The sequence below is a fragment of the Hippopotamus amphibius genome, chromosome 17 (genome assembly GCF_030028045.1).
Source record: "Hippopotamus amphibius kiboko isolate mHipAmp2 chromosome 17, mHipAmp2.hap2, whole genome shotgun sequence".
Lineage (NCBI taxonomy): Eukaryota > Metazoa > Chordata > Mammalia > Artiodactyla > Hippopotamidae > Hippopotamus > Hippopotamus amphibius.
Window position 1 is genome coordinate 55,028,726 of NC_080202.1, and position 24,829 is coordinate 55,053,554.

At 58.6% G+C, this 24,829-nt stretch overlaps 2 protein-coding genes and 1 pseudogene across 11 annotated transcripts in view; 1 reads left to right on the forward strand and 2 right to left on the reverse strand.

The window, feature by feature from the left end:
- The first annotated feature begins 1,862 nt into the window (after nucleotides 1-1,862).
- TMC6 (transmembrane channel like 6) lies at nucleotides 1,863-16,537 on the forward strand. Of its 3 annotated transcripts, XM_057716643.1 has the most exons (21): nucleotides 1,863-2,018; nucleotides 3,920-4,061; nucleotides 4,204-4,346; nucleotides 4,505-4,600; nucleotides 4,916-5,074; nucleotides 6,337-6,442; nucleotides 6,584-6,677; nucleotides 6,907-7,164; nucleotides 7,473-7,663; nucleotides 8,648-8,792; nucleotides 9,434-9,589; nucleotides 10,038-10,189; nucleotides 10,286-10,367; nucleotides 10,575-10,672; nucleotides 11,617-11,712; nucleotides 11,984-12,059; nucleotides 12,770-12,903; nucleotides 13,029-13,205; nucleotides 13,299-13,377; nucleotides 15,299-15,366; nucleotides 16,271-16,537. In XM_057716643.1, the coding sequence occupies exons 2-21, from the start codon at nucleotides 4,003-4,005 to the stop codon at nucleotides 16,335-16,337; spliced, it is 2,436 nt and encodes an 811-aa protein (XP_057572626.1). In that variant the 5' UTR covers nucleotides 1,863-2,018; nucleotides 3,920-4,002; the 3' UTR covers nucleotides 16,338-16,537. The 3 variants fall into 3 exon arrangements, with proteins under 3 accessions (XP_057572626.1, XP_057572624.1, XP_057572625.1); XM_057716641.1 differs by lacking the exons at nucleotides 1,863-2,018; nucleotides 3,920-4,061; nucleotides 4,204-4,346 and having other exon boundaries at nucleotides 4,508-4,600; nucleotides 6,949-7,164; XM_057716642.1 differs by lacking the exons at nucleotides 1,863-2,018; nucleotides 3,920-4,061; nucleotides 4,204-4,346 and having other exon boundaries at nucleotides 4,508-4,600; nucleotides 7,033-7,164.
- Nucleotides 16,538-21,333: 4,796 nt separating this feature from the next.
- Nucleotides 21,334-23,012, reverse strand: LOC130839742 (uncharacterized; annotated as a pseudogene). Its single transcript, XR_009049884.1, has one exon. The product of XR_009049884.1 is annotated as an uncharacterized LOC130839742 (transcript).
- Nucleotides 23,013-23,018: 6 nt separating this feature from the next.
- The window catches only part of TNRC6C (trinucleotide repeat containing adaptor 6C), a 125,124-nt gene continuing 123,313 nt past the window's right edge, over nucleotides 23,019-24,829 (reverse strand). For all 7 annotated transcript variants that reach the window (XM_057714118.1, XM_057714112.1, XM_057714109.1 and 4 more), the window contains one exon: nucleotides 23,019-23,731. In XM_057714118.1, coding sequence (XP_057570101.1) covers nucleotides 23,371-23,731 — 361 coding nt within the window. In that variant the 3' untranslated portion in view covers nucleotides 23,019-23,370. The remainder of the gene's footprint in view (nucleotides 23,732-24,829) is intronic.

A 24,829-nucleotide genomic window follows, 5' to 3' on the forward strand; every position in this document is an offset into this window, starting at 1 on the left:
CTCCCCTCTCCCCCACCTCCGGCAGTTTCTCCGCTCTCCACGGAGGTCTGCACTTCCTGCGGGGGCGCGGGGCGCCGGCGGGCAGGTGAGGGGCGCGGCGGGTGCGCGCTGGGCGGGGGGCGGGCCCTGCCCTCCCCACCGGGGACCCGCGGCGTCGGGGCGGGAGGTCTGCCCGCGCCGGGCGGCAGGAGGCGGGAGGCGGGAGGCAGGAGGCAGGGCGCGGGCCGCGCCCCTTATCCGTGGGTAGCCGCGGCTCCGCTCAGCTCGGAGCGCGCGATCGCCCAGAGGCTCGGTGGGTGGGACGCATGCCTTAGGGCTGCTCGATTTGCAGAAGCCCTAGCGTTGTGTCTCAACTTTCCGCCTCCGTCATTGGCACTTCAGTCGAAGCTGCCCTGCGCCTGGCCTATAGGAAGCGCTCAGGAACCGGCTCCATCCGTGCCCCGCCCCAGCGAGTTGTTTGAGAGGCCTCTTGGCCCTTTCTTCGGCCCTGGGACCCCTGGGAGGCCCCGCGGTCCCGCCCTTCCTTCTTCTCCCTCTCCGCCTTCTTCAGGGCCCCGTCATCCGTAACGAGCTCCAGTGGTTTTTCTGCCTCCCCGACTGGTCCCCCTCCTAGTTTTCCAGACCCCTCCTCTCTGCCAGGCCCCAGGCTGGGTGCTGGTACTGGGTACACAGTGAGCATAGAGAGGGGTTGGGAGAGGGGGAAACGGACTGGCAAATGTACATGTGAATAGGAAATGGCACGTGCTCCAACAGGGTTCAATCCCGGAAGGCTCCCCAGAGGTGGTGACTTTCAAGTTGGGCCTGGGATCATGCAAATTCTATGTGGCTGGCGCATGGGTGTGCAGGGCCTGCAGCAGTGTTGGGGGAGAGGCGGGGGCTGGGCAGGGCTGGTTCTCCACGCTGAGGTGCCGGTGCTAACATCCATCCGTTTGGTAATGACTCTCTATTTGGGCGTCCTGGCTTGGCCCACCTGTCCTCCCCTCTAGGAGGGCCCTCTCCTTCCTTTCTGCCTTCCAGCTCACTTTCACCCTGCCCGCCTCTCAAGGCTTCTTGCAACCAAAAATGGCCCGCACCAGTGTCCAAATCCCACCCTTTTCTCAAACTCAAGGGGGGCTCTGGCCTTCTGCCAGGCTTTCTTGAGGTCAGGTTTCTAGGTAGAGCTCCCAGGTGCACAAGACTCAGGCCCTGGCCGATGACACCCTGGAGGCTGATTGACCTCTCAGCCTGTTTCCTCATCTGTGAACTAGGGTCATCAGTGCCCGCTCTCTGCCTTGTGGGGAATAACTGAGCAAACAGCAATGGGGACAGTCCCTAAGCGTGTCTCGCTTCCTCCCCACCTAGCACACAGGAAGTGTGCCGGAACTCTACTTGAGAAACAGCAGAAACCACGCCCAGATCGGGAGGGTGGAGATAACCCCAGGTTGCACCAGCCAGCTTGGGGCAGTTGTCACAGGAGGCTGTGCTGGAGAAAAGGCTTACCCAATCTGGTGTAGCAAGGCCTGCTGTATCCGTGTGGCTTTGCTGCATGGTGTTATTTTGATAATCGCCCTGGGAAGTAGGGGGTCTGGAATCATTGTCCCCATTTGAAACCTGGGGAAACTGAGTCCCACAGAAATTGGATTCAACCAGAGATTGGAACACTTCCAGACACTCGGCTGCCTTCATCCTGCTCAGACCTCAGGGTGGGGTGAGAGGAGGGGCTGGAAGCTGGCGGGGAGAGGGCACAGTTGGCAAGGGCGTGAGGGGGAGAGGGAGGAGGAGTGGGGTGCGGAGGGGTGGGGTGGGAGCCGAGTCACGTGACTTGTCCGAGGCCGTCACCACGTGGGCCGGGCTGGGCGGTGCAGCTCTCTGGCCCGCCAGGCCTGAGCCGGTCACAGGTCGCTCCCAGGGCCCTGGCCACTCCCTCCCTCTGACCTCACGACCCCTCCCGCAGCTGGTGAAGTCCAGACAGTTCCCGGCGGCCCTCGCGGGGGACAGGTGAGCCGCCCGCAGGGCCCCTCCTCCCCAGCGCCTCCCAGGTAAGCGGCCGGTGGTCAGACGCGGTGGCCGCTCCCGGGCTTGGGGGCGGCGCCCACCTCCGCTCAGCCGCATCCCGTTCCCCAGCGGCCACCAGCGCCACCCCCTCCGAGTGCCTTTGGGCCACTGGACTCTGAGTTCCCTCCTCCTGGATCTCTCTGGGTTTGACTCTCTCAGGAAGGTGGGGTTGGAGGGGGGAGGACCTGCAGATCCCAGCCCACCCCAGCCAGCAGGTGACATCAGGAGAGAGGGTGGTGGTGTGTGTCTCTGGGGATGGGAAGGGGCGGGAGGTCTGGTGCGCAGGTGGGTGCCACTGGCCGAAAGTGGGGGAGTGGGAGACAGGCAGGGGGGAGGGGGAGGGGTCCTGGACTCAGAGGCTGGGCTGCGGCTCTGACTGGACAGTAGCTGCTCCCAGAGGACTCGCTTCCGCCTGGGGTGGGGTTTCTGGAAATGGGCCCCAGCTTGCCCCGCCCTACCTGGCTCAGGGCTCAGGAATGGTGCACCCCGGAAACTCCTGACCAACGTGTCCCTGCCTGGGCAAGGGTGCCAGGGTGCTGGGTACCAGCCGGGCAGAAGTCCTCTGCAGTGCCCAGATGCCAGTGCCCAGGTGAGCCCCCGTCCCCCAGGCAGCCTCCAGGCACCTCCCACCTCCCTACGGCTCCCATCTCCCTAATCCTCCCTGCTGGAGAAGCGGAGTGTGCCAGAGGCTTTCCAAGAAGGAATTCCAGCTCTAGGGACTGGATTGGGGGGCACACCCTCAGCCCCACCTCCAGCTACTTTCCCTTTCCGGTGGAGTCAAGAGTCCACCTCCTTCTCTCTGCTGGTTTCTCCACGCTGTGCTCCTGTGGGAGGGAAGGGGAGGGGGCTTGGACTGTGTGGGGCCTGGACTCAGAGACTGGATACCCCTAAATGAGGGCACTGTTTGGGCACAGCCCTAGTGGGCCCTGCTCTGTCTGGACACCCTGGCCTCGCCCAAGGAAGCCCCTTGAGCTGAACCAACTTTGCTAAGTGCTGAGTTCCCTGGGGGGCGAGGGGAGGGAGGGCGGGGGAGGAGGGGTACAGGGCAGACTGAGGGCTGGGCCCAGTCTTGCTCGGGCAGAGTCCTGCAGGAGTCAGCTGGTGGCTGGGAGCCTGCGGCCCCAGCCCCACCCCCATGGGGTGAAGAGCCTGGACAAGGCCACTCTGGTTCAGTTGTCCTGGGTGACGGCAGAGCCCGGACAAAGCCTGGACAAAGGCTGCCTGTTTAGGGCCCAGCCCCCCTCCCCCAGCCAGCTGCCCGGGCCCTGCCCTGAGGTGATGGAATGTAGGGGAGTCTTTCTGGAGGGCTGTCTACCTTGATGTGCCCAGCTTGGCGTGGAGTGACCATGGCGGGGAGATGCAGGGTGGGGAGCTTGCTGTTCTGTCTGGTGCGGGTGAGGGGTGAGGGGTGAGGGCCCAGGATGCTAGCTGTCTGTGGGATTTCCGGCCGGAGGAAGTGCTGTGCAGTCACAGGCGGGCACAGGGGAGGTCTCAGCTGTCCTGACCTTTCTCGCCAAGAGGGCGGCATCCCTGGGTCAGAACCCTAGGAACGGAGAACCTATCCACAGGCACCCCACCCGCTCTCCATCTCACAGGGATGGCGCCACTAAGGAAACCGGTGGGGAACTGCCCAGACTCCCCTCCCTTCCTTCCTCCCTCCCTCCCGCTCCCCTGGTGGTGGAAGGGGCTCCCCGCAGTCCATTCTGGCCTGAGGTTCATTTGGGGCCACTCACTTGACCATGTGTTTGGTGTTTGTATGTGGATGCGGGCAGGTTGGGGGCTCAGGCAGCCTGGGCTGGGAGGGGCACCTCCCATGGTCCCCGGGGAGCGGGCTGTGGGGCTGGGTGCCAGGCTAACGTTGCTGTATCGCTTCCTGTCTCATCAGATGGGCAGTGGGAGGCTCCGGAAGCTGTGTCCAGGCTCTGAACTGCCCTAGGTCGGCAGACTGGCTGGGGGTGGGCTGCCGATATGTCTCAGTCGCTGGCCTTTGTCCTCAATGTCCCTGAGACCCCAGAGGACGCCGAGGAGTAAGTGCTCTGGAGTGGGGCTGGGACATACCCCCAGGGAGAGGTGGGCTGGGCCTCAGCCCTTTGGAGGGGGCAGGCTGCTGGGGCAACGACTGGGTCAGCTGCAGCCTGAACTCCTGCCCCTTCCCCGTTCCCGCCCCAGGAGCCAGGAGCCCAGCCCCTATGATGAGAGCGAAGTGCATGACTCCTTCCACCAGCTCATCCAGGAGCAGAGCCGCTGGGTGGCTGAGGAGGGGCTGGAGCTGCAGCAGAGGGAGCCGGGGACTGCGTCCCTGGGGACCTCAGGTGAGCCCGCCCGGCCTGGCCTGGCGCTGGGGTATGTGGGCAGGACACTGAGCCTCTCGGGAAGCCCCTCCTGGCAGCCTGGGGTGGGGGTTGGGTGGGGGAGATGGCTGGCCAGCGGTGTCTGTGGAACCTCTGGACAAGTCTTCCTTGCTGGGCAGGCGATGACCACCAGGCCTCGCTGGGGCCCGAGGGCGCCCCCGTCTACAGCACGGCCACGCTTCGCATCTTGGCCAGCATGCCCAGTCGTACCATCGGTGAGTGGGACCCTCTGCCTTTGGACCCTGGGCTGGGCTGGGGTGGCCAGCAGGGATCTGCGCAGCTCAGAGCCAGGCCCGCTCAGCTCCCACCCCACCGCACCCTGTCTGCTGCCCGGGGGCCCCGCACAGCCCCAGGCAGCCTCGCTGGGTTCTAAAAACGACGCTGGAGTCGTCACGGGGATAAAAATAGGCTCTTGGGAACCCGGTGGTGCTTGAGGTCTCTTATGAAAGGACTTTCCTGGGAAAGAATGGGGGGCAGCCCCTGCCGCTACACCAGGGGGGCTCATCCCCCCTAACCAGCAGCCTCCGCAGGCCGGAGCCGCGGCGCCATCATCTCGCAGTACTACAACCGCACGGTGAGGCTGCGCCGCCGGGCCAGCCAGCCCCAGCCCAGGGACGTGGGCCGCTCAGCTCGGCCCAGCCTCCGCATGTACGACCTGGAGCTGGACCCCGTGGTCCTGGAGGAGGAGGGTGAGTGAGGGAGGTGGAGCCTCCGTGGGGAGGAGGTCAGCTGGTGGGGGGTGGGGTGCAGTGGGCTGTCTGAAGGCTCCCAGCGGTGAGGTCCCTTCGCAGGGGTGTAGACGTGTCTCCGGGTCCCGGCCACTGGGGCAGAGAAGCGCGGGCCTTTCCGGCTGCACCGTGTTCGGCTCACGCAGGCAGGCGCTCCACGGTGTCTGCGGAGCATCTGCGGGGTCGCAGACGCTGGTATTGGCTCTGGGATGCGATGGTGGTGAGCAGACCCAGGCAGCTCTCCTGCAGCGTATTGTCTGCCGTGTGAAACAGGAACCAAATTAATGGATGAGCGACTGGCTAAAGCTCAGATAAGGGCAGCTGAGGAAAGCTACATGGCAGGAGAGTGTCATGGAGCCTGTCTAGCCTAGAGGGACCCAGGAAGGCTTCCTGGAGGAAGTGACCCTAGAGCCAATGGGGCGTGTGTTGGAGCCTGCTGGCTTGTCTGAGCCAATGGGAGGCCGGTGTGGAGGGGCTGGGGGAGCAGGGCCCAGCTCACAGGTTGGTCTTCAACCAGGTGATCTCTGGCATCAGTGCCCAGGGGCTTGGGTACTTCCTGGGGCCCTGCCTGTGTTTCCTCTCCGCGTTTACCCAAGGCCCCCAGTTGGTGGGCGATGGAGCAGTGCAGGGTGGCGTGGGCTCTGGGGTCAGGGTGAACGTTCCAGTTTCATTGTGCAAACCAGGCCAGGTGTCTGCTTTCTGGTCATTTCTTATCTGTAAAGTGGGGTTAAGATAGGCTTTCCAGGGTGGTCGTGAAGATGAAAGGAGAGAGGACATGGGGGAGGGGCAGATCTCCAGGCCCCGCCCTCCCCTACTCACCCCACCAGAGCTTGGCATAGTGGGAAGTGGTGGGGGGACGGGTAGGGTTGGGACCCCATCGCTGCGGAGTGGGAGGCGGGCAGGGCTCAGGTACGTTGGGGGGTCAGAGCAAGATGCTTGTGGGGACCCAAGAGCAGAGTTTGGGTCAGGGAAGAGGGGGCACTGGGCTGGGCCTCGGAAGGTGCTGGGAACTTGAGCGTGTCCTGGGCTCCAGGGGGTGGAGGTAAGAGAGTGATGGCCAGTGCGGGCGTGGGACAGGCGGGCAGCATGGGGTCCGGGCAGAGAGGAGCCATTCAGGACCTGGCAGGGCAGCAGAGGCCGGTGTGGCAGGGGAGCGGCCACAGCAGTGGGAGGGAGGGAAGGGTGCTGCGGGCAGCACTCGGGCCTCCCTCCTCCTCCTGCAGAGAAGCGCAGCCTGCTGGTGAAGGAGCTTCGGGGCCTGACGGTGGCCCAGCGGGACCACATGCTCCGGGGGATGCCGCTGAGCCTGGCGGAGAAACGCTGCCTGCGGTCAGTGCCCCCGGCCCTGCGCGGCCCCCACACCCACCTCCTCGGCCGGGCAGGGGGTGGGTGAGAAGGGCCCCGCGCCTGCGGTGGGCGGGCGGCCCCTGGAAGGGAGTGGACCGGCCCTGTCGCTGCCCCTGCCCACAGAGAGGAGAGCCGGCCCCCGCGGGACAAGCAGAGGGCCCAGCGGCGCCGTGGGCTCCTGTCCTGCTGCAGCCAGCTGCGCGACAGCTGCATCCTGGTAGGTGCCTCTGGGCAGCCGGGCGGGGGGCGCCCAGGGGGCCACGTATGCTTCCTCCGCGCGCTGCCCGTGGGGTCCCCTGGCCTTCAGCCCGGCTGTGGGTGTGCCCGAGCCCCCTCCCTCGCCCCTGCGCTGCAGGCCTGGCCCAGGGCCTTGCTGGGGAGGTCCCGCTGGGGGCTGGCTCCCCTCCGGGCCTCCTCCGAGGGCCGTCCTGCCGCTGTCCCCACAGGCCTCGCACCGCCTGGGCCTGGCGCTGCTCTCGGGACTGCAGGCCCTGATACCCTGGCGCTACGCCCTGAAGCGGATCGGGGGCCAGTTCGGCTCCAGCGTCCTCTCCTACTTCCTCTTCCTCAAGACCCTGCTGGCCTTCAACGCCCTGCTGCTGCCGCCGCTGCTGGCCTTCATCGTGGGCGTGCAGGCCGCCTTCCCGCCCGCGCCCGCGGGCCCTGTGCCCGCCTTCACAGGCCTGGAGCTCCTCACGGGTGGGGTGAGGCTTGGTGGGGACGGGCAGGGGCACCCTCTCGTCGCGGCTTCCCCCAGGGACCCCCCCCACCCCACCCCCTGACTCCGGGGGGCCGGCTCCCCTTGCTTTCCTTGGGGCCCTGGAAGCCCCAGGGTGGCTGCGGTCCTTTGCCACCTCTGTGTTCTCCTCCCTTCCCCTGCCCTGGCCCTTCCCCTTCTGCCTGTGCCCTCGCCCTGCCGCCTGGGTGCCCTCCGTCTGCCCTCCAAGCCCGAGGGGGGGCCAGGTGCGGGGAGGGGGAGCGTCCCTGACGCGACCAGGCGTCCTTTCTGCAGGGCCGCTTCAGCCACACCGTCATGTACTACGGCTACTACAGTAATGCCACACTGAACCAGCCGTGTGCCTCCCCACTGGATGGCGGCCAGTGCACTCCTGAGGCGGGCAGCCTGCCCTACAACATGCCCCTGGCCTACCTCTTCACCATGGGGGTAGCTTTCTTTATCACGTGCATCACTCTGGTGTACAGGTAATAGCCCTCCACCATATGACCCCAGCTCTGAGCACCATTGATCCACCCATGCATCCACCTAGCTACCCATCCATTCCTCTGTCTGGCTGCCTATCCGTCCATCATCATTCCATCCATCCAGCCATCCAGCCATCCATCCATCCATCCGTCCAGCTACCTGTTCATCTATCCATTCTTCTATCCATCCATTATCACTCAGCCCATCCAGCCAGCCAGCCAGCCAACCAGCTACTCATCCATCCATCATCACTCCATCCATCCACCTAACTATCAAACATGCATCTTCCTTCCTTCCTTCCTTCCTTCCTTCCTTCCTTCCTTCCTTCCTTCCTTCCTTCCATTCATCCACACTTTCATCCATGCACCCATCCACTCCACAAACACTTGCTATGCTCTGCTCAGGGTGGGAAGGTAAATGAGCTTGATGTATGTCCTTGGGAAGCTTGCTATATACAGGAGAAGACAGACCAATGAAGAGGCTGGGAAAATCCTGGTGTTATGTTGCCCAGGCGTTATGGAGCATGGGAGAGGGAGTCAGGGTGGCTTCCTGCGGGGGTGGCCGTCATCCCAGAGAAGGAGATTAAGTAAGGGTGGGCAGGGAAAAGGCAGGGGAAGGTGTTTTGGTTATTGGGAGAGGCAGTGCAAAGGCCCTGAGGTGAGCCAGCATCTTCTGCAGCTACATCTGGGTGGGAGGCAACCGGCCATGTTGGTGGGGAGTGGAGCCTGACTCCTCTTCTAGCCACTTGTGGCTGGTGGGCACCCTGTTGGTCAGGGCTGATCTAGAGTGGCCGGCAGTCAGTCCACACAAGGAGGCTGAGAGCTCTGCCCTAGAGGTGGGGCAGGGAGAGTGGCCAGGGGCCCAACCAGTGCCAGGGGGGCTCCTCGAGTGGGCGGTGGGTTTTGGCTGCAGGGAGGGTCCGATCTGTTTTCTCCCCGGCCTCTGCACCTTCCGCCCCATGTCACCCCCTCTGCTTCTCCCAGCATGTCCCGCTCTTTTGGGGAGAGCTACCGTGTGGGGAGCACCTCGGGAGTCCACGCCATCACCGTGTTCTGTTCCTGGGACTACAAAGTGACTCAGAAATGGGCCACTCGCCTCCAGCACGACAACATCCGAACTCAGCTGAAGGTGCGCTGCCCAGGGGGCCTGGGGCCGCTGTCCCCCACCCCGTGTCCCGGGAACACCAGCTGGGGCCTGCTTCAGTGGGAGAGGGTCAGGGATGCTCGTGGGCCTTCTCCCTGGAGTCTCTGTGTCCTTCGGTCCCTGGCGGGAAGAGGCCCGACGGGGCCAGCTGGCAGATGCTGCTGCCGCCCCCCCACAGTAGCCCTGGGGTACAGGTGAGGACACGAGGCCAAAGCCTCAGGCTAGAGGGTGGCTGAGCTGGGCCTCGTAGAAGGTTCTCTGCCTTTCTGGGGTTTCCTGCCGTGGGATTCATGTCAGGGGAGCTCACAACTTTGACTCCGCTGAGGGGCCCTCGGGGAGTGCCTCAGGGCTCCCGGTCAACAGCGGGACAGCTGTCCGCGGGCAGCGCAGCTCAGGAGGCAGGGCTGGGGGTGCGGGTGGGAGAGGCTGGGGCAGGCCTCAGCCTGAGGCCACGTTCTGTGGTCTCCTTGTGCCTGGAGGCGGGGCCTGGGGGTGGGCGGGAGGCGACCCCCGGCTTCGCCCGAGCCTCCCCGTGTGTCCGCTGCACGCATCCCGGGTGTGCGGTGCGTGCGTCTGCACGGCTCTGCATGGCCGTGCCGTGGTGACAGGCTCTCTGCCGCCCGCAGGAGCTGCTGGCCGAGTGGCAGCTGCGCCAGCGGCCGTGGACCGCGTGCGGGCAGCTGCGGCGGGTGGCCGTGCTGGGGCTCGTGTGGCTGCTGTGCCTGGGGACCACGATGGGCTGCACCGTGGCCGTCTACACCTTCTCGGAGCTCCTGCTCAAGGTGCGGGGAGGGCGCGGGCGGCCCCCCGGAGGCTGCGGCTGTGGGGTCAGACTCCTGCCTTATTAGACTGGGTCCCCTGGGCCCCCGCACCCTGCGCCCACCCGGGCCCTCCCTGGAGGCCGCTCCCCTCACAGGCCTTGCTCTCATTCTTGTGCTGCCTCCCACGCTCCCTGTTTTCCTGTCCTTTTGTGTTTTGTCTTTTGGTTTCTGTTTTCTCTTTTTTTCCGGCACCTGTGTCCCATCCCCCCGCCTCCCCCTCCTGCCCCCCTTCCTGTGCGGTTTGAACACTGGGCCTGGGGCGGAGGGAGGTGGCCTACCACTTCCACCCCCTCCTTCCGCCCTGGGACCTCTCCCTGCGGGCCCTTCCCCCGACGCGCGCCCATCCGCGGACCTGCCCCCGTCCTGGGGGCGCCTGTGGTGACTGCCGCCCCTCCCCCTGCTCTAGCAGAGCCCCGTGTCTGCTGAGCGGGAGGGGCCACTGCTGGCACTGCCCCTGGTGGTCTGCCTCCTCAACCTGGGGGCCCCCTACCTGTTCCGCGCCCTGGCCTCCCTGGAGCGGCACGACTCCCCCGTGCTGGAGGTGTACGTGGCCATCTGCAGGTGGGTGGCCGGGCGGGGCAGGTGGGGGCATTCGGGGGCCAGACGTCTGTCTCCCAGGCACCCCTCCCTCAGCCTGCACGCCCCCTTTTTCCGCAGGAACCTCATCCTCAAGATGGTCACCCTGGGGATCCTTTGCTACCACTGGCTGGGCCGCAGGGTGGGCACCCTGAAGGACCAGGTGACGGCTGGCCGGGCAGTGCTGGTGGATGCATGGACCCCTCAGGAGGGTCTACCCTGGTCCCAGAGTAGGGGCGGAGGGGGTGGCCCCTCACAGCAGCTTGATCTTATGTGGCCTGCTCTGCAGGCGTGTTGGAGGCCCCCAGGGGGGCAGGGGCCGTGGGGCGGGGCACTGGGGCACTGGGAGCTGAGGCCACGTCTGTTTCAGTGTTGGGAGAACTTTGTGGGCCAGGAGCTGTACCGGCTCATGGTGATGGACTTCATCTTCACGCTGCTGGACACGTTTTTGGGGGAGCTGGTGTGGAGGTGAGGCCCAGGGGCGAGTCCATTCGTGCCTCCTCGGCACCTGGGCTCCGCCTGCAGAAGGGCTCCTAGCATCTTCCCCTGCTTGGTGGAGGTGGGGGTCACCTGGGCGCTTCTCAGGCCTCCGAGAGTCAGGACCTGACCCCAGATTGGGGCCATAAATCTCCACCCATGATGGCTCTTGTGTAAAATATCATTAAACTGAGGAAAATACTGAGGAGACTGGATGTTACCTATTTTTAGATTGGAAAAGAAAACAGGTTTCAAAATGATGCACATGGTATATAATCTGTCTTGTATGAAGGAAAAATGGGAGGAAGAATAGAAAGTGGAGGAACATTTTCAGATATCCTGGCTAGGTGTCATTTCCTTCTTTTTGTGTTTTCTTTGAGAACATATGAGTTTAATAATAAGATGTTAATTTTTGTGTATGTATTTGGCTGTGTCGGGTCTTAGTTGTGGTGCGCGGGATCTTCGTTGTGGCGTGCAGGCTTCTCTAGTTGCGGCACACGGGCTCTCTAGTTGTGGTGCGCAGGCCCCAGAGCGCTTGGGCGCAGTAGTTGCACCTCGAGGCATCTTAGTTCCCCGACCAGGGATTGAACCCATGTCCCCTGCATTGGAAGGCGGATTCTTAACCCCCGGACCACCAGGGACGTCCCAATAACAAGATTTTTAAAAAGCAATAAAACGTTTGATGCCGGTGTGCATGTTTACACCTGGGTGTATCCATATGTGCTTAGAAAAAAAAAGATGCAGACGGAGTAGGCCGCAGCTTGGACCCCTCAGGGTGGCACCCCAGGCTGCAGTCTCCCCTTCACGTCCACATCTCTGGGCCCCCCGGGCGGGGTGGGCTGGTTCGTCAGCTTGGCGTGGGGGTCAGGGTGGGGACTAGGGTCGGTCTCGGAGACCGGCCCTCCCCGGTGACCCTAGGGGCTCTTCTGCCCCAGGCTTATCTCTGAGAAGAGGCTTCAGGGGAAAGGGAAGCCTGAGTTCGACATTGCGGGGAATGTTCTGGAGCTGATTTACGGGCAGACCCTGACCTGGTGAGCATCTTCCCCGTGCGTCCCACTGCCCGGCCCGTGGGGAGGCTGACCCCTTCCCCCTCCGCGCCACGGCAAGGCCCAGCCCTGGGGTTCTGGAGTGACCTGACCCTTCGGCTCCTGGAGGACCCAGTCTTGGCTACCCTTGCTGTGCCCTCCCCGGGGTCCCGACCCCGAGCCAGGCCCAGGTGGCCATCTCTAGGCCTGGGGAGCCCCACGGGTGTCAGGACCCCAGCCTCTGGACCGCAGCCCCCTCCTCTCCACGCCCTCCTAGGTTGGGGGTCCTCTTCTCCCCGCTTCTCCCCACCATGCAGATCATCAAGCTGATGCTTCTCTTCTCCATCAAGAAGGTAAAGGTGCCGCTGGGCCCCCGGGAGGGTGGCGGGGCCTGGGGGGAGTGTGCAGCCAGGGCGGCCGCTGGGCTGGCAGACACGGAGTCCTGACCCGGGTGGTGTGGGGCTGGCAGCCAGGGCCGCCCTCTGGGGTCAGTCCCACGGGCCGCCGCTGAGCCCCGTCCCCACATCACTGCCTGTGGCAGGCTGGGCAGCAGCCTATCAGGGTCCGTGGTCATTGCCAGGTGCCTGTGTGCACGGGCCAGGGCTTAGGGCTGCGGGTCTGGGAGGTGCTCAGGACCGGGTCCTTCTCTCTGGTCCTGTGCTTCCTCATCTGTGCAATGTGGACAGTGCCCTGGGCGGCGCTGCCAGAACTGACGTTTATAAAGCATTGGGCACAGTGTCTGGCCCAGGGGAGACCGTCATTCAGTGGAGGTGGCTCTGAGTATCCACCCTTCCACTTGGAGTCACCTGATCAAGCTGCCCCCATGTGCCTCGGTCTTCCCTCTGTAGACCAGGAGGTGGCCCCGCTGGTCCTCTCCAGACTGTGGGCTCAACTTTTGAGTGTCTGCCTCTGCAGGGCTGTCCTGGGGCTCCGCTCAGGCTCCCCCTGGAAGCACAGCCCCTCAGCCCACAGCGGGCCTTGCCCTCGTCCCTCTCGGAGGCCCCACCAGGCCTGGGGCAGGGCGGGCGGCAGGGCGGTGGCAGAGCACAGCCTTTGTCCCCAGACGAGCCTGATGGCCAACTGCCAGGCGCCCCGCAGGCCCTGGAAGGCTTCCCACATGAGCACCGTCTTCATCTCGCTGCTCTGCTTCCCCTCCTTCCTGGGAGCTGCCATCTTCCTCTGCTACGCCATCTGGCAGTGAGTGGGCGCTCGGCCTCCAGGGCAGGATGGGGAGGTGCTGGCTGGTGGGGCTGTGGTTTGGGTGGCGTGGAGGTGGTCTGTGCCCGGGCCCGGGGGTCAAGCCGCCCGCCCTCTTCCCCCAGGGTGAAGCCCTCGAGCATCTGCGGCCCCTTCCGGACCCTGGACACCATGTATGAGGCGGGCAAGGTGTGGGTGCGCCGCCTGGAGAAGGCGGGCCCCAGGGTCTCCTGGCTGCCCTGGGTCCACCGGTACCTGGTGGAAAACACCTTCCCCATCTACCTGGTGTCGGCCCTGCTGCTGTGAGTGTGGGGCAGGCCTGGGCGGGGGGGCCCCGGCCTCCCCCTCCCCCGGGCTCCTGTGCAGGGCCCAGCCCAACCGCCTGCCTCCCGCAGGGCTGTGATCTACCTCAACATCCAGGTGGTGAAGGGCCAGCGGAAGGTCATCTGCCTCCTCAAGGAGCAGATCAGCAATGTGAGTGCCCCACCGGCCGCCACCTACCCCTGGACCTGGGCTGTGGAGAGGGGTCGTCTGCCACGCAAAATACGTCCATTAAGATGCGTAGTTTGTATTGATTGGTGATGTAGACGGGAGGCGGCCAGGCTGCCCGTCTGCAAACACCCCGCTGGGATGAGGGCTCTGGCCGTGCTGCTCCGAGCGCCCCCTCCCCACCAGAGGCTGCCCGGCCCTGCCTGGGGGCTGTCCCTCCCTCCCTGCTCAGTCACGGGGCCTCCCACCACCTTGAAAACACGTCACTGCCCCGACAGTCAGGGTCACTCGGGCTGGCGTTTCCCTGGATGGGAATGGCCTTGCACCTGGTCCTGTCCTGCCTGGGTCTGGGCTGGCTGCTCAGGGTCACCTGTCAGGGACAGTGGATCTCCCCTGAACACTTGGTGGGCTCTGACCTCGTCCCCAGGGCCCCAGCCTTGCCCCCAGGGCCCTGACATCACTCTCCACTGCTATTTTTTCCTTGTTGTTTTCTTTTTTTTTTTACAGATTTATTTTATTATTTATTTATGTTTTTGGAGGTGAGGGTGGCGGGATGCACAGCAGCTCTGGGAGGGGAATCCCAGCTCCACCCACTGGTCCTCTAGGAGCTGAAGGACAGCTCCCCAGGCGGCCCTCTCTGCAGGCTGTGTGTTCTCCCAAGGCCAAGCCTGGCCCCAGTTTTGAGTCTATGGGGCTGCAGGTCTGAGCTCAGCCTGTGCTCAGAGGCTGGGCAGGGCCGCTTACTCAGGCACACAGCCCTCTGTACCCACCAACTCAATGGAGAGAAAATGGGGAGGCCACTTAAGGAGGTCCTACCTTGGAGGTGTCTCAGCGCCTTCCTGGATGAGCCAGGGTCCCCCGTGCCCAGAACGCATCCTGATAAAATTGCTGTTTTCTCTTTTTGAAGACTCCCCCAAGGAATCCAGTCTGACCCCAGAGTTTGATGGGCTCTGAAATCCACCTGGTGTTTACGGGGTCCTAGACTTAAAGCTTTATGTGCTTTTCATAGTCAGTTGTTGAAAGAGCCCTGGGTTGGCCCATACCTGCTCCAAAGACGTCCTTGTCCTAATCCCAGGACCTGTGAATGTGCCACATCGTGTGGCATTGGGGGTTTGGGATTAGGGCCGCAGACGGAATTACGGTTGCTAATCAGCCGCCCTGGGTGGGGGAACTATCCTGGATTGTTTGGTTGGGCACCATGTAATCGTAAGGTCCTTAAAAATGGAAATGGGAGTCAGTATCAGAGAAAGAGGTGTGCGAAAGACTTGACTGGCCACTGCTGACTTTGTAGACGGAAAGAGGCCATGAGCCCAGGGATGTGGGCAGACTCAGAGCTGGAACAGGCAAGGGAAGATTTTCCCCAGAGGCTCCAGAAGGAACCAGCCCTGCTGACTCCTTGATTTAAGCCCAGTGAGAACCATTTTGGACATCTGACCTCCATACCTAAAGATGTTGAATTTGTGTTGTTTTAAACCACTAAGTTTCTGTAATTGGTTAGGGCAACAATAGAAAACTAATATAAGCCCCGTGACACAGATGTCTGTATCCCCCTGTTACAGATGGTGACCAAGGTCAGAGAGGGGGTAACTTGCCCAAGGCAGGCTTACTGAGTGGCAGGGCTGGTTGTACATTGAGTCAGGCTGGGTAGGCAGCCCTCACTGTGTGGCTGATCACATTTCCCTTTTCACTTGGGCCACTAGGAAGCTTAGATGTATATATGTGCCCACTGCTTGGCTCTTGGTTTTTCTGTCTCCTTGTTTGGTGCCTCTGTACCCCTTCTTTAAACTTTTTGTGCTCATGATTTCAAATACTCCTTGTGAGCTACCCCAAGTGCAGTCTGGAACAGGGCACTTATGGACGGACACACGATGGCTGTTCTCTCAGCCTTTCGTTCTGGCATTTCTAGGAGGGGGAAGACAAAATCTTCTTAATCAACAAGCTTCAGCGTGTCTACGAGAGGAAGGAGAGGAGCAGGTGAGGGTCCTTGGAGGGGAGCATAGCGGGGAGTGAGTGGGGGGTAGGGAGCAGGTGCTGGACAGGGAAGCCTCTTTCCCCTGGGGGTAGGGAGGGAAGTAGCTGCCGGCCTCCCTGGGTGGCCTCAACCTCTTGGGGCTCCCCTGCGCTCTTTCCCCACCTTTCCTCCTCAGGTGTGTGGGGCATTTGGGGGAGGAGGATAACTTAAGTTTGGTGAGAAAGGAAAAACAGAAATGAAGGAACTGTGTGCAGGGGGCAGGGTGGAGCTGGCATCCCTCACGCGCTTTCCCTCCTCCTCTCTGCCACCCCCGTCTCAGAGGGTCAGGGGTCAGCCTGGCTGGCCTTCTCCTGAGGCCCCCGCCGCCTTCTCCCCCGGCCCCCACCGCCTTCTCCCCCTGGGGCGAACATGCCCCCTCCCCCAATGCGCCTGTGCCCACACTTCTCACCCTTCAACTGTTACCTGTGGTTAAGCCAAGGAAGGGGAGATGCAGTCAGACATCTTCCTGCTGCCCGGACAGACAGACACACCCATGGGAATGCGCACACCCCTCTCCTTGACCCCTGCTCAGCCAGGTGGGCCAGCTGAAGTCTGCAGGTTGAGGCCCCTGGGGCTCCCCTCCTGACCCCGGGCAGCAGGGGCCCCCAGAACGAGCCCTCTAACAAGATCCCCTGCCCCCCACCCCCAAAGGCATCAGTGGGGAATCCCGGCCTCGTCCAGCTCCTTCCACTTCTCTGCAGAGCCTTTCCCCCCCGGGAGGCATGGAAGCAGCTCCTGAGAAAAGCCGCTGGGTGTCCTCTGGCCTTGGCCGGGCTGGAGGGACGACTGTGGGGCTCCCCAGCCTCCCAAGGGCGGCACATGCTGCCCGAGGCCACGGGGCCCCTCACTGACTTTCCTCTCTGGCAGGGTTGGTACAACCGAGGAGGCTGCGACATCCCCAGCCCTCTTCACAGATGACTGGAATGCCCAGTAGGACAGCACTGGTTCTGGCAGCCCTGGACCCCCGTCACCCTCGGTTCCCATGGCCCTGCAGGCACAGATGCCGCCTGGAGATGGCTGCGCTGGGACACAGGGAAGGTGACGGAACTCCGCCTTCTGTCCCAGCCTGGAGCACCCGCAGTGAACCCTGCCTGGGATTCTTATTTATTGTAATTAAACACATTTTGCAAAATGGGCTTGTCTCGTGGGAGTCTGTGCTTATACCCTGTCCAGGTGCGCGCAGGCCTGGCTGTGCCCTCAGGTACGGCCGTGCCCCCAGGGCCCACAGCCTGCCTCCTGCCACCCGTGGACGACCTCCAGGCCAAGGTCATCGGAACCTTGGCCCCATGCCTGTGCCGCCCCTTCAGCTTCTCCCTCTGGTTCTTCAAGGCTGCTCTCCTCACCAGGCCTGGGTCTTGCGGCCTCACCAGATGCTCTGAGGGGCCTCGCCTGGTGCTGGGATCCTGATGAAACAGACTTTGGGGCTTCAGTGCTGAGCGCAGGGTGCCCTCTGCTGGCCTAGTCCCCAATGGCAGGGATGGACCGCACTGTGGCTTCAGGTGCTACCCTGCCAGCCTGTGCCATGCGGGACAAGTACGGGGTGTGTGGAGGGTGATGAAGTGATGCTTTAGCGGCTACTGGGGTGAGGGTGGAGGGCAAATATTAGCTTATTTGCTAATAAGCCGTGGGGAGAGGAGCCTGCAGGCGGACGGGCAGCCAGCACCCAGGCCTCGGGCAGGAACGGGGTCTGACTACTGTGACTGGTGGTGGTGGTGGGTGGGTGGGTGGGACCTCAGGTCCTTCCAGGCTGAGCTTGCAGAGCCTGTGGGATGCCGTGGACCCGAGGATGCAGGGAGGAGGGGATGGAGCTGTCACAGCCCCAGTGCCACAGTGTGCAGGACCTTTGGGATGAGCGATGGGACCAGCGGGGAACCTGGGGGAGCGAGCCTGGCCTGGGTGGGCCGGTCAGCCCTGCAGTTGAGATGCCACGGCCATTAGCAGTGCTCCTAGCTGGGCCCACGCTCACCCCAAACGTCCCTCTTCTGAGGACAGCCCCAGGTGGGGGGGGCTTTGGCATTTGGCAGACGTCCAGGGGTAGACACCACCTGGACGCCGGACAGATCAGGATTCCTGGGCTTGTGGCTGGTCCCAGCCAGGAGGTGCTTAGGGACCTGTGCGAGTAGCCTGCCAGACCTGGGTGGTGACTCTTCACTGCGTCTCCGGGCCATGAGTGGGTGGGTGAGGTCAGGTGGGGAGGCTGACCTGGGCCCTTGGGGCCAGCATCCCCAGACGCCTGCCTCTGCGTGAAGAGCACGGATGCACTTTCAGATGGACGGACATAAACTGACCAAGTCCAGTCTGAGCTGGTGTGGCCCACTTCATCTGCCCTGCTACAACTGTGAGGTCAGGACAGGCTGCCGCTGACCAACAGGTGAAGGGCCCGTGGGTGTTTCTGCAGACGACGCATGTGACGGTCGGTTGGCGTCCCTGGTTACTGACTCAAGCGCTAACCGAGGTGCTGCTGTGAAGGCATCTCGTAGGCGGCCGGCACCCACAGTCAGCTGACTTTAAGGGTTTTATCCCCAGCGATGAGTGTGGGCCTCATCCAATCCGCTGCAAGATCTCAAGAGCAAGGCGAGGTTTTCCAGAGAAGAAATCCTGCCTAGGGCTGCGGCACTTACCTGCCCGAGGTGCAGCCTGCCGGCTGGCATACCAACTCCAGACTCGGCAGCCCCGCTACTGTCCGAGCCAGTTCTCTTCACGGACACATCTGTTGCCTGCCGGACTGTGTCTGATACACACTGGCCTCAAGGTCCTCCAGCTGGAATATTCCGTGGTGGAGCCCGTGTGGGGCTGACTGACTGCTGTGTAGTCAGGTGGGCCTGGATTTGACCCTCATCAGCTCGTGGCCTCGGGCATGTTCTGGAACCTCTCCCAGTCTCTCCCAGTCCTGGTTCCTCGCCTCATGGGGCTGCTGTAACAATGGACACAGTCCTCCACAGTGCTCAGCACCATGCCTGGCACACAGTAGTTTTGCTAAAAAAAAAAAAAGAAAAAAAAAAAAAAAAGAAAAAAGCTAGCTATAACTGCCAAGTGAGACCCACTGAACTCTTGGAAATGGCTAGTCCAGTGGGTGGGCAGCCAACAGTCTCAGCCTGATGACAGGCTCTGTCTGACACTGACACTGACACTGACACACTGCCTAGGTCTTGCCCGCTCAATGGAACCAATGGGGCAGATTGAAAAACTCTGGTGCCTGGGTCCACAATCAGAGATTCTGACTGAATGTGTTTGAGGTGTACCCTGGCACTGGGATTTAAAAAAATTTCTGGGTAATTCTAACATGCGGCCAGGGTGGAGAATCAGCATCTGAAATGTCACTTAAGCCTGAGGTGTCTGCGCACTTAAGGGGTGTTTGGGAATGTGTTCCTGGTTTTCATGATGCTGGGGGGCCAGGCTCCGGGGCCAGGCCTGCCACGTGGGCCACTGGGGGGACGGTCCTGCACAAGAGAAGCTGGTCGACGGCGATTCCACTGTGAAAGCTGATAGTAAGTTAACTGTGTGTTTCCACCAGTTTCTTATGTGGTTTCTTCTTGATCCACCCCACATGCTCTGTTCCTGCAAAGAATCTTCTCGAAATGCTTTCCTGTCTCAGTGAACGTGCGCTCAGCTCCTCGGATCCTGCCGTTTATGTGACTAGGATTGGTGCTGCCCAGGACGGCTCCCTCCCAGCCTCTCCTCTCCATTCAACAGTTCCTTCTCTGTACATCAAGCTACTACCCACTGCGCACCCTGCCTTCTTTGCCTTCTCCCACGGTGTTGCCAGAATGACTTTTTTTTTTTAAAAGTGCAACTGAGTCCTTGATTTTTTCTTTTGATTCCAGACACCAAGCCTCCTTTTCACATGTGGGTACCAGGACCCGCCCCCACTCCAGGCCATGAGGTGGTCACTCGCCTTACACTGTGTTCCCCAGCAGTCCCCTGCATTCCCTGGGCCTGGGAGCAAAGTGCCACCTCTTCCATGAAGCCTGCCTCATCCTTTTGACCTTCTGGAGGCACTGGGCTTGTTCTCCTAGGGAGCAGACGCTGGAACAGTAGTTCACTTCCCTGTAGTGACTCTGGACTCACAGGCACCAAACGAACACCTGCGGAAGGGCCGGCTCACAGCCCCGGCAGTCGCTGCCTCCAGGTTCATACACGCATGTTCTGAATTTCATTCTCTCCATAGCCTTTCATTTCATCTCCTGATGATGGCCCTTCCGTGCTTTCCTCCTTGGCTTTTTTTTTTTAAGAGAACTTTATTTATTGGCTGTGTTGGGTCTTCGTTGCTGTGCGCGGGTTTTTCTCTAGTTGTGGCGAGCAGGGGCTATTCTTCGTTGTGGTGTGTGGGCTTCTCATTGCGGTGGTTTCTCTTGCACTGGTTTCAGTAGTTGCAGCACGCAGGCTCAGTAGTTGTGGCGCACGGGCTTAGTTGCTCTGTGGCATGTGGGGCATTCCTGGACCATGGATTGAACCCGTGTCCCTTGCATTGGCAGGCAGATTAACCACTGTGCCACCAGGGAAGCCCCTCCTCCTTGGCTTTCTAAAGAGGTTGGTCAGAGCCGGGAACACATTGTCTTGCTGTGGAGGCCAACCTGGGTCCTATCTTCTTGATAAAATGTGGCCGAGGCCTCTAGGAGTAGAGAGAGAAAAAGACACTCACTCTGCTGGTGTCACAAAGGACATTTTGGCTGGTCTTCAAAAGGCTATCTTTACAATCCTGATGAAACAGGAGCACTGGCGCTGAACTCACGTAAGGTGATAGCAGGCAATCCAGGGGTGGACCTGAGAGCCAGACCGGAGTGTTCTGACTCCTGACTGCCGCCTGAACCCCATGGGGAGACAGCTGCCACTGCTGCTGCTTTACCCAATGCTGTCACTTCAACTGTGCTTGTACAAGATGCTCGGTAAAGTTAGCCAAGGCTTACTTGACCGAAACAAATGAAAGCCTACGAAACACAAAAGACCTTCACTACTCTCTTCTCTCCGAATATTTCTGATGCCCAAAATGGGTGAGTGTGAGCAGTGGTCCTCGGCTGGGGCCACGCCCCAAGGCTGTCCCAGTCAGTACCAGTTCCTGGATGGAGCAGGTGGGTCCAGGCAGCTGGCTAGTAGAGAGCCCCTAGGTTCTATTGCACCTCTTGACGACTATTAATAAGATTTCAGTGTTGGCTGCAAAACCACAAAACAAATGATAAAATCACAAGTCAAGCAACCGAAACTTGGAGTGCATCTAATTATATATGTAAACTCTGAGGACAGCATAGAAAGACACAGGGAATGTGTCCTACAGTAGGACAACTCTCTCTCCCAACACACAGAGTGAATACGGATGACATCCGTCTTTGAAAAATAAAAAACACATTTATTCGAACAGCCAAGAAAAAAATTGCAATTTATTAAGATTCAACAAAGCGTTGTACTTTTGAAAGCAACTTTCGGTGCATTTTCTTCAACAATCACATTCTATGAGGAAAAACATTAAAAGCCACAAACTTGTCTTTTAATCTCAGAGTTACAGACATCTTTAATTCAAAATAAAAGGTCAAAAAACAAAAACAAAAAACCCCACCCCAACAAAAAACAAAAACAAACAGAGAGATTCTTTACTTCCATCCTCAATTTAAAAATATCAGGAGTTTCCTACAACTCGATGCTAAATGCAGCATGGGAAGCTGTATGTCTGGGTGCACACGCGCACGCACGCACGTATATTTGGTGTACACACGCAGGGACGTGTACATCGAACATACGGAACGCATGTAACGGCGATGAGATGCACTTACTCGGAGGAAGGTCTGTTTAGCTAAATACACTACTGAACTTGAGAAAAAAGTCTTGAACCAGTTTGTGCATAGTTCATGATCCTCTATAAAACCAGCTTTTGTTGATCTGCAATCTTGCAGGAACTTTTTTTTTTTCTCTTTTCTTTTTTTTTTTTGTTTTTTGTTTTCTTTTGTTTTGATAAAACCATTAAAAAGCTAATTAAAAAAAATGTAATGCACAAGTTTCCTGATCAAGCAGGCAGGGAGCACATGTTCATATATTTTTTTAAACATACTTGAGGGTATGTTACTCCATTGTCTTTCTTTCTTGCAAAACAATCAAAACATTGATCATTTTTAAAACATAAAGCAATTTTTAATATATAAAGCACTCTTCGAACATCTATTTCCTTTGAGTCCATTATTTGGTACATACGTAACTGCTACACGTTAGAGATTAGGTATCTTTCTTCTTTGTGTTTTTTTTCCTCTTTTTTCTTTTTTTTTCTTTATTTTTTGTTTGTTTTTTAATAACATCTTCAGTGCTAGGAGTTGGGTTACAAAATACATGAAATGGTGTGGAGCTGCCCCTCGGGAACCCTGGCTTTCCTGAGAGTGCATCCGCGTGTGCAAGACAGTGACCACACTCGCCACCTGGACGAAGGGGACAGTCGACAGAGTCCACGACGACGACGGCCGGAGGGGACACAACACTGTTCGATCCCAGAGCTCTGAAGTAGCACATCTGCATTCTGAAAATAGCTTTCTTTACGACGGAAGTCTTTTTTTTTTTTTTTTTCTTTTCTTTTTTTTAAATTCCTTTTTAAAATTTTTTTTTATTTTAAAGTCTGAAGGAGAAAAAAAGGTCTGTAAACAGGTGGGAGCCCTAACCACAGGCTCCTCTGAAAGCAGTCACAACCCACGTCCAAGTGCTTGTTTCCGTTCCTCCCGCGGAACCATCCATCCTCTACAAGTATCTATGGCCACAGTTCAACGAGAGTTTTTTCTCTTCAATTTTATATTCCAAATGGAAAAATGGTGCAATACTCTGGTAATAATTTTCTTGCATTAGTCCACAATAAAAAGCTGCTAAAGGTAGGTATACATATTATTTCTCCAGAGATATACACTGTAATTTTTAAACACAATAACAGAGTCCTTGAGTAAACATTTACACGTGAATTGTCACCAGCCCTGTCCTATGAATTCTCTGTAATGTATAGGATTAGCTAAAGGAAGGGCAGGGACACTCAGTGCAAAGTTAGAAGCTAACAATAATAACAAACGTTTGACCAATGCGCCAAAAAAAAAAAAAAAGCACATACTGAACACAAGGGAGAACCCACAGTTAAATCCCTCACACACTTACCACACAAACACAGAAAGTGCGCACGCACACGCACACACACACGCTTGTTTCCACACATACACACACACACACACAGAGGCTGTGAACGTAGAAATTTTTCCTAGAGCCTGTTTCTGCGTACTGATGTCAACCCGGAAGTGTAGAATTAGACTTAGAAAGTGTTCACATTTCATTATTGGCCTGCTGGATTCAAGTATTTGCATGTTTGATATGTCTATTTTTTTTAACTTTTAAAAAATATTTTTTTGGGGATTAAAAAAAAATGACATGAGAAAGTAATGAAAGAAGGGTAATGTGCATAGGCGGCCCCGCGGGAACAGAGAGCGGGTCGCAGAGCGCTGCTGCCGCGCGGCTCACGGCTCGGGGCGCCGGGACCGCGTCCCAGCGACGGGCGCCGCTCCCCCTGATGACGGGCCGCCTCTGGTAATGTGCATCATCGTCACAGGCTCGTTTTAAAGAGGCTTTCTCGTCTCCCTCCCTCCCCCCCTTGATAAAATAACCCTTTCCAGCCCACAATCTGAAAAGTGCCCTTCATGATAGAACTATTCTAAGCAGCTTTTATACTTAAAAAATCAAAATGACAGCACACCATACGAACATAAGACGACACAAAATAAAAAGCTGTGAGAAGCATCCTGTCGTTACACGTGACACTGACCCAGCGCAGCCCGCACTGTCTCGGGAACAGTTCGCAAGGACTGCGGCCCAGGTTCGTCTTCAGTACGGGACAGAGGTACTCAAAAGGGCTGCCGGGCTGCTCGGGTCAAGCGGGGTCCTCAGCGACGCCCGGACTGGAAAGGGTCAGCGTTCCTCCCTAGTGCTGATGACTGCGGCGCCCGCGGGGCCTCTGGGGGCTAGATGGACTCCCCACTGAGGAGGTCGCCGGGAAGCAGAGTGTTCAGCGGGGTGGGGCTTCCAATGACCCTGCCGTCGTCGCTGCTGGGGGGGCCCCACAGGCTGCTCGAGTACTGGGGGACCCCGCCCCACAGCAGGTCGCTGCTCCCTTTGCCTGCCAGGCACGGGGCGTTCCAGTGGCCAGTGTCGCTGCGCACCAGGCCGTGGGAGCTGCCCGAGGCGCCCAGCCGCGTCTGGCTGCTTCCGGTGCTGGGCTGCCAGCTGGAGGTGGGCGGCAGTGCTTGGCCTTGGGCTAAGAAACGGTTCACTTCTTCTTCGCCGGCGAACTCGGCCAAGATGGTAGTGTTTCCCAGAACACACCTAAAGAGAGCGGGACCGCAACGAACATAAGAGCTGGTTTTTTGAAAAGATATACAAAATTGACAAACCTTTAGCTAGACTACCCAAGGAAAAAATAAGACACAAATAAATAAAATCAGAAATGAAAGGGAGACATTACAAGTGATACCACAGAAATACACAGGATGTGCCCAGAAACTGGATAATCTAGAAGAAATGTTCAAATTTCTAGAAACTTATGATTTACCAAAATTGAATCATGAAGAAACAGAAAATCTGAATGGACCAATGAGTAAGGAGACTGAATCAATAATCAGCTGATTACTCCCAACACAGAAGAGCCCAGGACCAGATGGTTTCACTGACGAATTCTACCAAACACTTAAAGGTGAATTAATATCAATTCTTCTCAAACTTTTCCAAAATATTGAAGAGGAGGGAACACCCCCAAACTCATTTTATAAGGCCAATATTATCCTGATACCAAGCCAGATAAGGACCTCTCCCACCCCCACACCGATATAGAGGAATATAAATGCAAAAATTCTCAACAAAGTATTAGCAAACTGTATCAATAGCACATGAAAAGGATTATACACCCCGATTAGGTGGGATGTATCTTTGGGATTCAGGCAGGGGTGGTTCAACACATGTAAATCAATAAATGGGATGCACCACATTAACAGAATGGAGGATGAAAATCATGCAGTCATCTTAACAGGCGCAGAAATAGCATTTGACAAAACACAACATCCTTTCATGAGAAAGACTCCTCAACAAACAGGGCACAGAAAGAACAGGCCTCAACATCATAAAAACCATACATATACACAAAGCTAACATCATTTTCATCGGTAAGAGGTTGAAAGCTTTTCTTCTAAGGTCAGGAATGAGACAAGGGTGCTTACTCTCACCTCTTCTATTCAACATAATATTGGAAGTCTTAGCCAGAGCAATCAGGCAAGATAAAGACATAAAAAGTATCCACACTTGAAAGGAAGAAGTAAAATTTATTTGCAGGTGACATCATCTTACATAGAGAGAATCCTAAAGACTCCACCAAAAACCTGTTGGAACTAATCAAAGAATTCAGTAAAACAGCATAATATAAAATTAACA

Coding starts and splice junctions, on each gene's coding strand:
- TMC6 (XM_057716643.1), top strand. CDS start 4,003: ATGTCTCAGTCGCTGGCCTTTGTCCTCAATGTCCCTGAGACCCCAGAG. Junction 4,062..4,203: donor ACCCCAGAGGACGCCGAGGA/GTAAGTGCTCTG, acceptor TTCCCGCCCCAG/GAGCCAGGAGCCCAGCCCCT. Junction 6,443..6,583: donor GCGGAGAAACGCTGCCTGCG/GTCAGTGCCCCC, acceptor CCCTGCCCACAG/AGAGGAGAGCCGGCCCCCGC.